The sequence below is a fragment of the Monocercomonoides exilis genome (assembly GCF_001643675.1).
Source record: "Monocercomonoides exilis strain PA203 chromosome Unknown scaffold4-2303458, whole genome shotgun sequence".
Taxonomy (NCBI): Eukaryota; Preaxostyla; order Oxymonadida; family Polymastigidae; genus Monocercomonoides; species Monocercomonoides exilis.
In genome coordinates this window covers 890,834-908,450 of record NW_027150549.1, presented here as the reverse complement: position 1 = coordinate 908,450, position 17,617 = coordinate 890,834, and the positions used below count along the sequence as shown (strand labels likewise).

The 17,617-nt window shown below is 37.9% G+C and overlaps 3 protein-coding genes across 3 annotated transcripts; 2 read left to right on the top strand and 1 right to left on the bottom strand.

Annotated features, from left to right (window-relative positions):
- Positions 1-186: 186 nt before the first annotated feature.
- MONOS_4120 (putative FHA domain) lies at positions 187-6,423 on the top strand (the record flags this gene model as incomplete). The annotated part of the gene is made up of 1 exon (XM_067874168.1): positions 187-6,423. The coding sequence occupies one exon, from the start codon at positions 187-189 to the stop codon at positions 6,268-6,270; it is 6,084 nt and encodes a 2,027-aa protein (XP_067734682.1). The 3' UTR covers positions 6,271-6,423.
- A 1,424-nt stretch (positions 6,424-7,847) lies between these two features.
- Positions 7,848-15,460, bottom strand: MONOS_4121 (uncharacterized protein; the record flags this gene model as incomplete). Its single annotated transcript, XM_067874169.1, has 3 exons — positions 7,848-7,858; positions 8,201-14,505; positions 14,661-15,460. 3 exons carry the CDS (start codon positions 15,458-15,460, stop codon positions 7,848-7,850), a joined length of 7,116 nt encoding a protein of 2,371 aa, XP_067734681.1.
- Positions 15,461-16,209: 749 nt separating this feature from the next.
- MONOS_17017 (uncharacterized protein) lies at positions 16,210-16,775 on the top strand (the record flags this gene model as incomplete). Its single annotated transcript, XM_067869895.1, has 3 exons — positions 16,210-16,233; positions 16,306-16,417; positions 16,507-16,775. The coding sequence occupies 3 exons, from the start codon at positions 16,210-16,212 to the stop codon at positions 16,773-16,775; spliced, it is 405 nt and encodes a 134-aa protein (XP_067734680.1).
- Between the last annotated feature and the right edge of the window lie 842 nt (positions 16,776-17,617).

Here is a 17,617-nt window from a genome sequence, read left to right as displayed (position 1 = left end):
CACAAAAAATGATAACGGTTAGCTTGCCTGATCCTGACCAGTAACTTGAGGAATAAATACGAAATAAAGTTGTGTATGGGACATGAATTAAAATTGAATTTTAAATAATTGACAAATAAAAAACTGATAAACAAAATAGTTATAAAAACATTGTATATTTCAAAATTAATATTTTGATAAAGATAAATGTCGCAAAGAACTCATATTTATGGACGATTAATTGGGCATAATCATGTTTACCAATTAGAAACAGATACAATCGATATTGGAAGAGACCAGTCATGCGACATTGTTTTAAATTCTAAGGGCATATCAAAAAAGCACGCAACATTAAGATTTATTGGTGAAAATGGTGAGAGATGTGAACTTTATGATAACAATTCTCGAAATGGAAGTTATGTGAATGGAGAGCGAATAAGTTCTGAAAAGCATTCACTTGAGCAAGGAGATAATATAAGATTTGGATTGGATATTGCATCGTTTAAGTTTGAATTTACAAATCCCAAAGCAATTGCTAGAACAAAACCTGAAATAGCAAAAATGTTAAATGCAAAAGCTTCATCTTCAGGAAAGCCAAATGCGAATTCTGAAAGGCCAAGGCATTGGCTAGAAATGGACCCTTCCAGTCTTCCAGTTGCAGGAATGAGCAGTGCACAGATGGCAGAGCAAAATGCAAGAAATTCACTTTCAGGGCAAATTAGATATGGGCGCAATTTTGAAGCAAGCGAAGGAGTTGGAGGGAAAAGAGGATCAACAATAATGTCTATGCCAGATTTTTCTCCTTCTGAACAGAGTGGCGCTTTTCGTTTCGATGCAAGGCGTTCATCTTCAGATCCTTCATCTTCTTCTTCTCCTTTAATGTCAACAATGCGATCATCATTCCCTTTTCCATCAACTTCAGAGCAGTTCCAATCTCAAACATCACCTGCAGGGAAAAGTTCTTCTGGAATTGGCACTTCACCTCAAGTACTTCGAACGCTCAATTTGAGAGATCTGGATCAGGCAATTCCATTGAATCCGCCAGAGCCTCCACCTCCTCCAAAGCCTATTCAGTACAAACGCAGAAGCAGGTTTGCAAAAGACAATGCTGAAAGGGAAGTAAATAGCGGGTATGATCCATATAGCCAAAATAGTTGGGGTTCTGATGGAGTGTATGCAGATGATGCTCTTTATCGGCAAAGGCAAAACGAGATAAATCGGTTCGATTCATCATTTACAGATATAAATAGCCTTCAGCAAGTTAGAAATGAGGATAGACCGCTTTCTGGGAGAGGTGAAATGTTGGAGCAATGGGAGAGGCGGCTAAGGAAAGGAGAAGAAATGAATGCAAGAAAAAGAGAAAGAGAAAGAGTGGAATTGGAAAAGGAAAGAAATCAAATGAAGCTCGATATATTAAAAGAAAAAGAAAAACGGGCAGAACAAAACGAAACAGAAGAAAGAAAGAAAAGGATTGCTGCTGAAGAAGAAAACGAAAAAATGAAAAAAGATTTGCTTTTGAAGTTGGATCAGTTCCAACAACAGCAAAAACAACAAGAGCAGCAAAAAGGCAAAACACAAAATACTCAAATTCCCACAAGTTCGCAGACGCCTCCTTCTTCAATATCGCCTGGACTTCCTTTAACATCGCCGCTTGTCATACCAATTATCACCCAACCGTTTCCTCAGCCACAGCAATCGTCTGCATTCACACCAGAAGCCCAGCTTTTGACAGCCCTTCTTTCAAAGGCTCATTCTCACACAGAAAAAGCTGACCCGTTTGTTGAACGGCATCTGACATCGATGCAAATGAGAGAGAGAGAAAGCGATGTGAGACGGGCGGAATTGGAAGAAGAAGCGAAAGTGAGGAAAGAAGAGGAGATCCGCCGGATGAAGGAGATGTTAGCGAAAGAAGAAGGAAAGAAAGAAGCGCTGAGAGATGTGATTTTGTATGAAAAACTGAGAGAAGCGAATACGAAAAGAGTGAAATGGAAGCCAAGAGTCGATCAAATGGAAGAGCCTGATGAAAAGTATGGAGATAAGCGAAGCAAACAGATGAATAAATCTTCCAGAATTTCTTTACGAGACAGACGCTTAAAAGACAGTTTTCATACAAATGATGAAGATTTAGAAGAAAATTGGTCAAAGTTAAAAGTTGTTCAACGTATCTATTCAATTGCGACTTCTGCTCATAACGCAATTGCTTTTCTTGTGCAACAACAGACTGATCCTTCTTTTGACTCAAAGTCTTCCAGCACTCAATTCCCTTATCAACATTACCAATTCGATCAAATTCAGTCTTCTCATCCATATCGCAATCAACTTCCTACGCTCGCTTCTCTGGCAAATCCTCATATTCAACATTTTCCTTCTTTCCCTTCGCAGCCTATTGTTGCTGCTGATCCTGTGGAAGAGCGTATGCACCTTGCAATGTCAATGCGGCAGCTGGAGCAGGCAAACCAAACACTTCTTCTTTTTGATCCAGCAGCAAATGATGGATTAGCCCTAATTGGGAAGATAAACAATGATGACGAACACAAAAAGCAAATAAAAGAACGCGCAAAAGAAGAAAAAGAAAAGCAGATAAACTTTGAGATGAAGGAGAAAGAACTTGACGGTTTATTTGAAAAATATAAGTCAGATGCAAATGCCGCAGCGAAAGAAAATGACAGATTAAAGCAGCTTTTAAAAGTGTATAACATAAAGCCTGATTCTTTCTGGCGAGTCGGTCAACTCGAAGCAAAAGAACAAAGTATAAATCAGATAAACAGCAGCCGCAAAGAGAAAAATGATGACGATGGTGCTATCAACCCAATGGAAGACAGCCAAAATTCTGATGAGAATTATTCAAAGCCCGGCTCTTCAGAAAGCAATGAGGACAAAGAAGAGGAGCGTATCATCAAAGAAAGAAAACAAAATGAACTCAAAGAATTGACAAGCATGATTCAGCAGATGAAGGAATTGACATCGTTGGAGAATGAAGACATAGCTTTCCTTAAGGATGTTTCAGAGCGATACATGCAAGCAAACGGAGACATTACTCCGCATTCAATAAATCCTAATGTTACTTCTTCTTCTTCTTCTTCTTCTTCAGAATTAACCAGCAAAGGATCAAATTCTCGTTTCGGAGAAAAGAACGAATGTGGATTTACTGCTTTTAATGCTTTATCACCAGCGACTTCTTCAATTTTGCCAAAACAAAAAAATTCAATGAAAGAATTAGATTCGATTCTTCACAGCTATCACGTTTCAACTTATTTATCTGGAATTCTCTCTTCTCAGATTAATCATTGGAAGCAGTTGTATTCACAATACACTACGTTGTCCGAAAAGAAATCCGCATTAGAAACTGCAGAGAATGAAAAAGAATCGATGCTAACTTCGGCAAACAAGGAATTTGCATGGAGAATGTCAGATTATTTGATGAATTTGCTCAGAATATCAGTTGGAGAAAAAGAATGGAAAGCTCAAACAGAACTACAAACAGACAGAAATGAAGATGAAAATGAAAATGATAAAAAATTAGAAAGAAAAGGAAAGGAAAGCGAAGTTAGGGAAATGAGACAATCTGAGAACAAAGAAAGTCAGAGCTCAGTTATTTCTTCACGCGTTGTGAATGGAGCACAGCTAATCACACAACTTCATGAAGAAATGATGACTGTGTGCGCAATTAAATCCAGGGAAAGGACGAAGCAGGAGCAGATCCAATGTTTGAAAGAAGAAATACAACGACTTCAAATAGAAAAGGAAAGGCTATTAAAGGAATCAAAAGATGAAAATGTTAAAAACAACGAAACTGATTCAAAATACTATGAAGCCGAATTTCAGAAGCTGAAAAATGAGATTCGCTTGCTTAGAGAAATGACTGACGGAGAAAAAGTTGCAAATATGTCTGAATCCATGATATCGCTGCATGACTCCTTGTGGAGAGAAGCACAAGAAAGAGATAATCTTAAGCTTAATCTAAAAGAGAGAATAGAGACAGGTGTCGAACCGCATTTATCCAGGCGAGAGACAGAGAAAGAGAAAGGAAATGTTCCTCAGATCTTTCTGCAAAATGAAAGAAATTCTGAAAATAGAGAAAGAATGTTTGACGATGCAAAAGAAATAGCACAATTTCCCAAGCAAAAACAAAGAACAAATTCATCCTATTCGCATCCATTTGAAAAAAGAGAAATCGAAAAAAATTCAAAAGCAATTCATTCATCTCTGAAAGATGAAAAATATCAAGCAAGCAGCTTTTCTTCGAAGCCAACTGTTGAAGATGAATATAATTCAATAATGGAAAGATGGAGAATGATGGACGAACTGCGAGCGAAACTACAAAGAGAAAAGGAAATGAATGAAGCAGCAGCAGAAAGACAAAGGGAGGCTGATGAATTAATTAGACAACAACTTCTGAGAAAAAAAGAAGAGCAAAGATTAGAAATGATAAGGCAGAAGAGAAGAGAAGAAGAGGAGAGAGAGCGAATGAAAAGAGAAGAAGAGGAACAAAGACGACTTGAAGAAGAAGCAGAAGAAGAAGAAAGGAGAGCAAAAGAAGAGGAAGAGAGAAAAAGATTACTGGAAGAACAATATTTGGCAAGGGAAGAAGCAAGAAGGCAAAGAAGAGAAGAGAGAAGAAGACGACGAGAAGAGGAAGAAAAAAAAAGAATTATTGAAGAAGAAAGGAGAGCTCAAGAAAAGGAAAGAAGAAGACAAGAAGCAGAAGAGAAAGAAAGGAATAGAAAAGAAGAAGAAGAAAGAGAAAAGGAAAAAATGAGGAGGCAATATGAAGAAGAGGAAAGGATGAGAAAGGAAGCTGAAGCGGCAAGGGAAAATGCAGAAAGAGAGCAAAGAATAGCAGAAGAGAACAGAAGAGAAAGAGAAAGAGAAAATGAATTGAATGAGCAGATATTTCTGAATAGAAAGTTAACCTCGGCTGATTATGACGGAGTTGGATTTCGCCAATCACCACCACGGATGTCTAATGAACTTGATCCATCAACTAAATCTTCTTCTCGTTTCTCTCCATCGCGAGGTTCAACACCAGATCTTAATAATCATTCACATCAGAGTTTTGAGCAAGACTCAAGCGAGATCAACACAATGCAAGGAGCAGATGATCGCAGCAGTGAAAGATCAAATAAAAGATCCAATTTATCTCAAACAGACTCTCGTCTTAGTCCTTCACCGATTTTGACAAGCTCTCAACAGCGAGTGAGATTTCAGTTGCAGCCTGATACCTGGAGCTCAGTAACGATTGAAGAAGAAGAAAGAAAGAAAGAGAACGAAGCAAAAATGAAAGAAGAGCAAAGAAAATGGAGAAAGAGAATAAAGACACTTTCAATGCCAAAGATGCATGCAGATAATGCTTTGCAGAAAAATTCAAGTACCAGAGGAGGTTTTTCACACAACGATAGCATGGGACAGAATGGAAAGAATAATGGTACAATAAAAGCTTTCTCCCAAAAACCACTTGAGAATGCTGGAAATGCAAAAAGGGCAATGTCTTCAATTGGAAGTATTCAATTAGAATCGAACAAAGAAGGGATTTTGATGAATGTGTTGCCAGAAGAGTCGAAACCATCACTTTCTTCTGAAGAAGAAAAGAGCTTTCAGCCATCCACTATTTCAGAACGGAAGCCTCTTGAAGAAGCAGGACCTGTTGATTTAAAAACGGATTCATCTCTTCAAAAAGCTTTGGATCGCAGCAAAACAGTAACTCCATCAGCTTCTTCATCTTTGGCCATAGCTCATCCTCAAAATGAAGCTCAGTTTCAGCAACCAATTGATGAAAAAATGAAGAGAGACAATTCGAATGTTAAAGAAAATGTGCAAGATGCAAGTATTGAAAAGCCAAAAGATTCAGTGAAAATGCAAAGTGAGGAAACATTGGAAGAAACAGAAGGTCATCCACAAACTCAAAAACTTATGAAAGAATTTGATTCTTTAACGCTGGATTGGCAGCAGCTGAAAGAGAAAATGAAAGCCTCTCCTTCAGTTTTTCGTCAAACATTTTCTCCGACACGTCTGTCACCATTTTCTGAGACTGTCTCTGAAGTACAATCTGCAAATAAATCTTTCTCTCTTACCACGGCAACGCCAGCAAGAGCTGCATATAATATCCAAGCGCAGCGAACGCATCAACGCATGCAAGCGCGCAAGCAAATGGCATCGCATCCGCCCTCTTCTTTGTCTGCTCCTTCTGCTTCAAATCGTACGCAATCTTCTATTGGAAGACCAAAAAATTATTTGATGAAGCAAGAATCAGGGAAAAGTTCGAAATTGCCACATATTAACGAAAATGTGTGAAAGATTGATTGATAATTCTCACAAATTTCGAATTATTGATTTTTTAAAAAATCGAAAAATTGAAAGTTGATGCTTTGAACAGATGTAAATTAAGAAAGAAGATATGCTAATGAAATCATTTTAATGATTTATTCTACATTTCAAAAAAGAAAAGAATTGAGAAAAATGGAAAGAGAAACTTAGAAAATGTTCGATAAACTGTTTTTGATACATGGAAGGATTCAGGGTTAGCAAAACTTGAAAAATTAATGAATGATAATATTTAAAATTAATGGGGAAAAAATACTATAAAAATTCCTCAAATTCCAATTGAAAAAAAAGGTACTTTTGCATTTCTCTTTTTTTGAAGTTATTAAGTTAATTTTTAACTTCATTAAGAGCTGCAGCGTGAACATTATTCTCGATTGGAATTTCCTCATTTTTATATTTCTTGTTTTATATCTGTGTCAATCCTTTTAACTCAATTGATCTTTTTTTCATGATATTAAACATTGAAATGATTAATTTTTAAAAAACAAAATGCATTTCAAGATTCCTTCAATTTTTGAGAACTAAATAATTCTCATTTGGAAGTCTTATAAAAAATTAATCAAAATAAATGATTCAGTTGAGCGTTGTTCTTGTTTAAAGAACAATTTTTTGAAAAAATAAAGGAAAAAAAGTTAATGAATAAAAAGAGAACAGTTGTTGTCAATTTTAATATGCGACATTTTCATTTTTGAAATATTTTCGTTATTGATAGTCAAAATGAAAAAAAAAGTTTATTCTCTCTCTCTCTCTCTCTCTCTCTCTCTCTCTCTCTCTCTTTCTCTTTCTCTCTCTCTCTCTCTCTGCATTTCACAAAAAGCAATAATGAGCTAACTTTTAATAAATCTCAGATCAAACTTTTATATGAAAACGAGATTGAGCAAATATCCAAGTGTGATTATCTTATAACACTAATTAAATATTTGTATAATTTTTTTAAAAAATGATGTGAAAATTTTTCGGATGACATTTTATATGAAAAGAAAAATATAAATTTGTGTTTGTGTGAAATGATAAAAGTGTTATGAGAAAATGACAAGGAAAAAAAGAATTTCTTCAATTCATAATTTCAAATGATAAAAAAGTGAAAGAAAACATTTCATAAAACAGTAATTCGAAGTTTTAGGGGAAAGGCTTGATCGACAAGAAAAAGCAGCTTCATTTTACAAAAATCTTCAATTTCTCAGTGAATAATAAACGGAAATAAAAAACAAATAGTAACGCACTGCATTTAACTGTTTAAAATGAATATAAAAGCGCTGAAAGAAATCACTTTCTTTTTAGTACACATCAATCAAAAACAAAAAAAAAAAAAGAACAAATAAAAATAAATTCACATTCAAAAGAACATTCAATAAATCACAATTTTTAAAAAGTCAAAAGTGAACCAAATATTTTTCTATTTCACAAAATTTTTGATTCTTCAAGTATTAAACGTTTTGTGTTTTGAGTTCTCACTTTGAAACAACAATTATTAATTTACCAAAATTATAATGTTTATATTATAAATTGACTTTTGGCTCTTCAAAAAGACATTAATCTCAAACGGATCAACGAGAGGCTGATGATGATTAACCAAGTTTCATCCACGAAAAAAAGGTACATGTTCAGTTTATACATCATATCAGCATTTCATAAGCAAAATCAAAGAAAAGAAACAATATCTGCTTTCATTTTGGTAAAAACTTTTCATCATCACTAATTCCATTGAATGGCATGACGTGCAAAAAAAAATTAAATGTTAAAAATCATTTGTTTTCAAGAATCAAAACGAAATCACTTGAAGGGTTATTCATTATTATGAAGTGTTCTGCTATTTCATTATTTTTCGTTTCGAAACATCCAGTTGGCACATCCTCCTGGTTATTGTTTTTCTCTTTTTCATTGCTCTCGCAAATCAAACTCTCATTTCTCTCATCTGATGTGTTTTCAATGCAAATCGCATCAGTCACAGTGAGCATTACAGCTCCTGGTGGAAAGAGCTGAATAAACTCTCTCTTCAAATATAGAAGCGATGGACGCTTGTTCATCTTGCTCGAAAAACATAGCTTTACTATTTCTATAAGTGTTTGTTTTTGGATTGCTTCGATTTTTGGCCTCTCTCCATTCACAATCTTCTGTCCCGCCACCTCTGCCTCATACTCCCCAAACGGGATCTTCAGCGTCAAACATTCCCACAGCATCATCCCAATTGAAAAGGCAACTGATTCCTTTGTTGCCCCCATCTTCTTGTTCATCAGCAGCTCAGGCGCCATCCACCTCAGGCACTCTTTTTTGAAACTATCTTCATCCTCAAAGGCTGACGAGGGCAGAGAGTCACTTTCATCATCATCATCACTTGCAGATGTCACAACAGTCGATGAAGAGATGGATGATGAATCTGAATCACCATCAGATGAAAGCAAATCAGAGTGCATCACAATGCATATCACCATATGTTCTGAGAACAGCACAATGTGAGGACTCAGATTGGCAAGTGACTGAAGAGGGTTTTCCATCTCATCAAAGAAGTGGAGTGCAAGGTTAGCCACCCAGAACAGGATTTGGACAGCTGTATATTCTCTCTCCTGAAGCGTGCCAATTGCCATCTCCTTCTTCTCATTCCTTCCGTGCAGCAGCATGAACAATGAATCCCTCAAGTCCACAATCAATTTCTCGTGAGGCGATGAACAGGCCATTGCATCCACCAGATTCGACATCGATGAGGTGGTTGGACACAGACTCTCCGATCGAACAAACGTTGAATCTGTGTCTGAAGTGTCTGTTGTTGAAGCGGATGAGATGGATGGTGATGGTGTCTGCTTTCGAATTTCCTCTTCCTCATCTTTCTCCAGTGCCCATTGAGGAATCTTGTCTGAATCTCTTCCCAAAATGTATTCAGTGGAGCCACTCTCACTCAAAAGATGCTCTGATGATTCAGAATGTTGCATATTCGTATCATACACCCTCTTCTTGATCCTCTCTTCATTCTTCTTCTCTGCCTCCCTCTCTGCTCTCCTCCACTGCTCCTCAGGAGACATCTCCATCGTAGTCATCTCAATCAGTTTAGGATCCTTCATTATGTTATCATTCACAATTTCCTTATATTTCCTGATTTCTTCTTTTCCTTTTCTCCACCGAACAACAACAATTACAAATCCGATGAAAACAATAAATAATATCACAATAAGCACAATCACAATCAACAACCAATTAGACTTTCCTTCTTTTCCTCCTTCAGAAAGATTTCCATCTCCATTCACTTTTGTTTCACTTTTGTTCTTCAGAATGAATGAATTGGAAAAATTCGGCGCTGTGGGATCTCCATATTGAAGCAACACAGAAACTTCTGTTTCATCTTCGATATTTCCCAGCTTTTCTGTTGATACCCATGAGTGAACTTCATTTTCCGAGATAAACCCATCTGTGTCAAAACCGTATTTCTCAATCTGCTCTTCGCTGCCCCTCCTGAAAACTAATCTCAACATCAGATTGCAAGGTAAAAGAAGCTGCCCTTTAATCTTAAGCTTTGTCGCAGTTCCTTCATCTTCTTTCTCCACTGACTCGAGCAACGGAATAAAGAAAACAGATTCTCTTTCTTCAGCCATCCCCCCAACGGAGCACCCTTCATTCAGAATCCACATCGAGGTGTTGGGTAGCACCCCATCTCCACCTTTCAAACTCAACACATTCAATGTTCCTGCATCTCCACACATAATATTTCTTCTCAAAGATGGGAATCCTTCGATTGATGGATTGTTGCTTTCAAATAATCCCATTTCAATTTTCACATTTCCTCCACTCATTGTTATTCCGCCATCTGGTGAATTTGATAGTGTTGTATCTTTCATCAAAACTGAACTCTTCACAATATCCACAAGAGATCCATCCCATCTGCAAATCTCTTCTTCTACATTCAAATTCAGTTCATTTCTTTCCTTTGAATTCCCATCAAAAATGCAACTGTCCATTTTCACATCTGTACAATTCTCTAATTTCATCAATTTTCCTTTTGCTTTGTTTGAGCTGACTCCACCTATTGTGCAATTCGTTAATTGCATCGTCTTTTTCATTGGCAAGCAAGATATCAATGATTCTTCGTTTTCTTCAACTGTGACATTTCCAACATATAATCGATCCACATTCAACGATCCACATTCATAAATTTCTATCAGAGAAATTTTAATTGTTGAATTGCAAAACGTTAATGAATCAATTACAGATGGAGAAGTTGATGAAAGATAAAATACAGATTTATGGAGCACCAGATTTGACAAAAAACATCCGTCAAGTCGTAATTCTCCCTTTGCAGTATTAATAATGTGAAATGGAATATATGCAAATTCTACATTTCCTTCTTCAGTCGATTGTTTTGATGTGAATGAACAATTCATTATCTCAAGAATCCCTCCTTCTGAAGATATCAACGATTCCTGTTGAGAGTTGAAATTCGAATCAAACACAAAAATCACCCTCAACAATGAGACTGTTCCTGCTGTTGTTACCAATGCCTCTCTTGTTTTTCCAATGCTTGATTTCACTTCAACTTCACACATCTCTCTGCTCTTCGAATTCAAACTCATTTCCTTCAGATCAATTTCTCCTCCTATCACACTTTCTTCAACAATGAATATCAGACTCAGAATATCTGAGGTCAAGTGAATCAGCCCATGATCAATTGAATAGCATGGAAGAACATTTGTTCCACATTTCTTTTCATTCAATCCACTTATACTGCTCACAATGATTGTGTCGCTCTGATGAATAGTCACAAATTCAATCAGATCTGTATCACTTTGGTAATCACACCTATCAATCCCAAATATCGCATTCATCCGTGAATAATGGCCCTCTCGAAGATCAAACCGAAATTGACTTTCATTGATTTGAGAAGAAATGTTGAAGCATTCAATGAAAATATCATTCCCCACTTTTGCTGTATTTGAACTGAATTTCATCCCCACAAATGTGAAATTTAATCCTCCTCTTTCTTTTGTTGCCAGATACAGTCCTCCTCCTCTTCCTGTGCTGTTGCTGCAGCTGCAATGAGTGATTGTTGAGTCAATCATCTTCATTGATCCAAACATTCCCAATGTGAAGAATACTGCTCCTCCTTTTTCACTCAATTCTGTCTTGCCTTCTGTAATGTCGCTCTCATTCACAACCAAACATATCTTTTTCTCGCTTTTTGACTCCAAAACGCTTGCTCCATTGTCACTTCTCTTCACCCCTGAAAATGATGATTTCTCAATCACAAGATTTATTCCTTCTTCATTTGTTTTTGTTGTTGTTTCAGATTTCTTGATTGATAAAATGCAACCTCCACTTTCATTCAACGATTCCACTCGAACATTCATCAAATGGCAAGAAACTCCAGTATTGTTAATCGCAAAAATGCTATTTCCAACATTGCACGATTCCATCGACAAATCATTCACATCCACACTTCCTCCAATCACATCCACAAATACACAATCAAATCCATTGTTCACTTCTGCATCTGAATGGAACGAACATCCAGTTATCACCAATTCTCCATTTTTGTTGGAAATAATTGTTTTGGCTGAGTTGTCAAACCCAGATGCCAGTTGCAGTTGGATATTCATCAATTCAAGATGATTATAATTTTCCATAAAATATTCCAGTTGACTTCCAATTGCTTTTTCAAAATACAATATTGCTTTTGTATCTTCTTCTCCCATCTTCACACTTTTTTTAATCTGATAATTGGACATGTTGAATGAATCTCGAATTGTTGTTGATCCTGTTATTTGTACTGTTTTATTTCCTTCTCCTTCTATCATATTTTTCATCCCTTTCCACATTGTGAAGCATGGTTCTTCCTCACTTCCACAACGTGCAACATCAAATCCTTCTGATGAGATAAATATCTCAAATGAGCTGAATGGAATGAGGAATACGAACAAATCCTTTTCTTGATGATTGCTATCACTTCCTACAAACAGAGTTTTATCGTCCTTCATTGCAGAATAATCAAATTTGAATGTATTGTTTGTCACTGAATTATTAAAATCCTTTCCCAAAATGAACACATTCTTTCCAATGGCTGCTTTGTTGTTCTCAAAAGTGAGGCCAACATCAATAACAAATGGCTTCTCATTCAAACATTCTTGACAATCCAAATACAAGAACCCTCCTTTTCCATTGCCTGATGAAAGTGAACACGATGATGCATTTGTTGATTTCATCACCAATTCTTCTTCATCTTTCAATGCGATATTTGCAACGCCTCCTTCTTTGCTGCCTGTATTCTCAATGTGTGAAAAGTTGTTGCTCTCAAATAAAACAGAAGAAGCCATCACCATTGGTGATTTGATAAATGAACAATCTGACAAACTGCATCCCTTTAATGTGCAACTTCCACTGGTTGTGGATATCAATGCATATTGAACAATATCTGTTGATGATTGGATCTCAAATAAACAGTTTTCAAGGTGAAGAACTCCACTCGATGAGATCAAGGAATTCATGCTTGGTACAAATTGACTTGGAATCTGTAACTTCAAAGACAACAAGCTGAGTGAGGCAGTTAATGAAATAACAGATGAAGTCGATTCAGAATTCCCTTTGATTGCTCTTTCAAAATGAATAGGCTTGTGTTTGGTTTCATCTCCTTCATTCACACACCCATCAATCGCAAGTGCATCTGTGAAAGAATAAATATCTTCAATTGTCCCTTCATCCCTCACTTTCACTTTCCTTTCTCCTTCCGTTCCACTTCTGTCAATGTGGTCAATTCCACTTTTCATCGATTCACATGGGAATTTTTCACTTCCACATCCCAACGCGTCATGCCCACCAGTCGACACAGACACATCTATCCACTTCAAAGAAACAAGAAACACTCGAAGATCCATTTCCCCATAAATCCCATCTTCCCCAACAAATGCATTCCCATCATCCTTGTAATCCGTGCAATCAAATGCGAAACGCTCTGTATTCACGGTAATTACAAGATTCCCACTCATCACAAACATGTTCTTCCCAACTGTTGCTGAGCACCCCGAAAACGTTATTGATGAGAGCTGAAATCCTTCTTCATTTGAACTGCAATCCAGATATATCCCTCCACCTTTTCCTCCCTCACTCATATTCTCACAAACACATCCGGTAAATGAACTATAATCAAGTGCCACATATCCTCCTTCATTCAACACTATTTTCAGTGCTCCTCCTTCTTTGCTCTTTTCTGATAATGCCCCTTCTATCTTGCTTCGATTTATTGCCATCTCAACCCCCATGTTTCCTCCAAACACTGCTGCTTCTCCACTTCCATCGATTTCCAATCCTTTCAACGTGCAATTCAACAATTTCACTTTATATTCCTGCTCATTCTCTCCTTCATTCGCATTAGCAGATGAAAGAGAAAATGAAAATAGCGAGACTGATGATTTCACATCTGAAATCGTGACAAACTCCAATTCAACCATCTTTCCTGTTGATTTGATCAAGGAAAATCTTATAGTGTTTTGCTTCCCTCCAATCACGCTCATTGCGCAGTTCTTCATGTGCAACTCGCCATTTTGAGTGCTTGATTCAATCACTGCTGAGATTGTTCTGTTAAAACTCGATGGAACAACAATCCCAATGAACTCCATTTTGGTGAGTAATGCAGATTTCAGAATACATTCCTCTTCAGATCCACTCACTTCTGTTTGGCATTCAATCTGCACAGTTGTCTCAGTTTTTGCCTTTATGCACATTCTGCCAACATCCACGCATCCAGTCACCAACGAATTTGAAATTACAATAATCTCTTCTTTAACATTCAGCGTTTTCTTCAAATGACCCATTCCGTAGTTCACATTCTTACAAGGTGCTTTTTCCAGACCGCAATACACCTCTTCCACTCCTGATATTCCATCAACATACACTGAGTCAGCAAAGTATCCATTGAGAAATATGAATAAGTCGACATCCCAATCACCAAATGCATCTGTTCTGTCATGTCCAACAACCGAGTTGTCTTTTTCAGTGATGCTTCTCATGAAGGCGAACAAGGGCTCTTTCACAGAAGCGACAAGGGATTCACACACAAAATACAGATCTCTTCCGACGCTGGCCTTGTTGGCTGAAAACACGATATTGGTGATGGAAAAGGTTGTGGATGACACTTCTGAATCATCCTTGTACTCGATCATGAGAGCACCGCCTCTTCCTCCAGAACTTGTATCCTCGCTCACAGAGCAGGTGGAGAAGGTGGTGTCACTCACAGTAAACGTATTGTCAGAGGCAGATGAGGCGAATGAGATGCACCCGCCATTGGTTGCAGTCTGTTGGTTTTGTGGAGCTGAGTTGATGTTGGTGATGGTGCAGTTGGCGAGGGAGATGGAGAGGGCAGGGGAGGTGGAAGTGGAAAGGACACAGCTGGCGTGTGTGGCAGTGGAGGTGATGTGAGTGATGTTGGAGGAGTTGAGGGCGAGGGGAGCGGTGAGGGAGGCGAGGTGGAAGATGCTGGGGTTGTTGAGGGCGAGACTGGTGATTGCTGTGTGGTTGAGGGCGAGGGAGCCAGCAGCGATGAAGAAGAGAGGTGTGGTGATTGGTGTGGAGGTTGTTCCGGTGATGGTGGTTGTGTTGAGGTTGAGGGAAGGGGAGTTATCGGAGAGGTGGAAGAGGATGGGTGTGATTTGGTTTGTGGAGTTGTGGGCGATGGCGAGGGCAGAGACTGTGAGGGAACCCTGGGTCTGTTGGAAGAGAGCAGAAGTGGCAGATAGATCTTGTGAAGAAGTCGTTGAGGGAGATAAAGAAGAATTTGGTTGTTGAATTCCACTGGAGGCGATGATGGTGGCATCTGTGCCATTTCCTGTGATTTTTGTGTTTGAAGCGACGAAAGTGAGTGCTTGAGAAGGAGTGAAAATCGAGATGAGTAGGGTAAGTGAAGCATCTTGAAAGAGAGCGAAGCCAGCAAGAGCATATTCAATGGTGGCACAAGGAGTTTGCCCTTGTCTGCCACAGGCATCTGTATCAATACCACTGTTGGCAACGATTTTGTTCTGACTAATGAGGGGGAGCCAGCTGTTGTACTCGGTGTTATCTGCCGTATTGTTGTTCCAGACTCTTTTTGATGGTGTTGTTGAGCCGCAATTCTCGAACGGAGATTGTGCGATGCTGCTTCCACCGAAGAACACGTCGTTTCCTTGACCATTTGTCGCTGTGTTACCATCAAAAAAACAAAATCCAATTAATTTTGCTCCACTCATCCAAGTGAAAGTATTTATGTAACATAGCGCAGCACCACTATAGGAAGTTGATGAACTTTTCAATTTGTTATTTATGAACTGACAATCATTAACCAAAAATTGATTTGGTTTGGTTCCTGGAGGATTATAAAATGTTAAAGAACCAGTCGAATTACCACCAGAAATTGAAATACATTTGCATCTGGAAAACAGGAATTGGCCATCAGAGGTCATGTTATTGAGCCTGAAATACCAACCAGTTCCGCACCAACCTGATATTGAACAATTTTCAACTCTGTTTTCTGAGAAAGTCCAAACAGAATTTGATTGAGGACCCCATGAAGCCACTGCTCCTCCATGAGCAGCAGAACAAATTGAGAAATTGGATTTAGCGATGTTGATATTTGACAAATTTTGACAGAACAACGCTCCGCCTGCCATTTCACCTTTACAAGAACAATTGTTAAATAAACAAGAAGTGATAGTGAGATTTGCATTTGGGCAGTTAACTTGAAGAGCACCACCAAATAAAGAGCTACTATTTGAATTTTCCCATGTGCACCATTCGAAGCAATGACTGTTCAAATCGAATGAATCCAATCTTCCTGGTCTCTTTCTGTCAGTTTCAGTTCCAATATGAACCTCTGCAGCATTTGGTGAAGATCGTGTTTGGTGGTGGAAAGAGGTGTTGAATGAAGTGAGAGAAGTGGAAGGACTGTTGAGATTTGGGAAGATGGCACCATCGATGGGATTGTGGGTGTGGAGGAAGATGGTTGAGTGGATGGATAGAGATGAGTGAAGAGAGAAGGAGGGGATTGTATTGGTGTAGGTGTTGGTGGAAGTGGAATTTGTGGTGGTGGTGGTTATTGAGTTGTGTGGGTGTGTGGGTTTGACAGGAATGGTGTGTGTGGATTGTGGTGCAGTGGTGATATTTGTGAAGAGTGTGCTTGAGAGATGGATATCGAGATGGATTTGGAGATGGAGATGAAGAAGGGAAGAAGAAGAGGATGATAAAGGAGAAAAAAGGAAGGGCTGGATGAGGGGGATGAAGGAGGAGAAGGAGGAGTGGGAGATGGAGAAGGAGGTAGTGATTGGGGAGTGGGCATGTGGGAGGAGATTGTTTGGGATGGAGAAGAGTGGGAAGGAGAAGATGGCAGGTTGGTGGGTGATGAGGGAGAAGTTTGTGAGGGCAATGGAGGCATGTGCAGAGAGGAAGAGGGGGCAGTGGTTGTGGTGGTGGTTGTTATTGAGGGAAAGTGGGTGGATGGTGCAAGTGGAGGAGCAGATGGTGGCAGCTGAGTGGTGTTGGGCAGTGAGGAATGCATAGTCGCTGAGAGGTTCCATGGTGAGATGGCTCACACACAACGAGGTGTTGATGATATTCAGACTTGTGTGAGCACAACACAACAGATTGCAAGCTACATTCCCAATCACCTCCCTTCGAATTGAAAAGATGTTGTTATCCGTTCCTTTTTCATCTGAAATGCTCATCTCGCCTTTCTGCTTCTCCTCATCGCATATTTGTTGAAATCGATTTTCAGCAATGTCTCTGCAACTGCAGCTGTGGACAACAAGAAATAACAATGCAAAAAAATTAAATATAGCTTTTTCGCTGGTGGAGCACCTCACCATGGATGCGGATGCTTTGAAAAAACAAAAAATTAAAAATTCCTGCACCCTTTATTTATTAAACGAAAATAAAAACAGAGATATGGGACGATCTGCAAAGCCTTTTGAATATTGTTTTTCAAAACATTTGTTAAATTATTCGTTAATTATATTTTTATCAATATTATTACGAAAATAATGCAAGATACATAATGAAAATGAAGTGGTAATAATTATTGACGTTTTGTGTTTTTTTCTCATAAGGAAAGTTATTTGTCACTTTTCCTTTTTTTTTTTGAAAGATATTTATCATTGTGTATGAGTGAAAAAGCCATTAATAATTTCTGCAGAAACTTCTTTGATTTATTTTTGAAGTTTTAAAATATGGTTTTGAATTATAAAGAAATACTTATCTTGAATATTTTCTTAAACAACAGATCGAAAATAAAAATAAAATAAAACAGGTCATTTTTAAGCGAATATTCGATTCAAAGATTTCATTTTTTCAAATTTATCTTAAAGGAAATATTTTT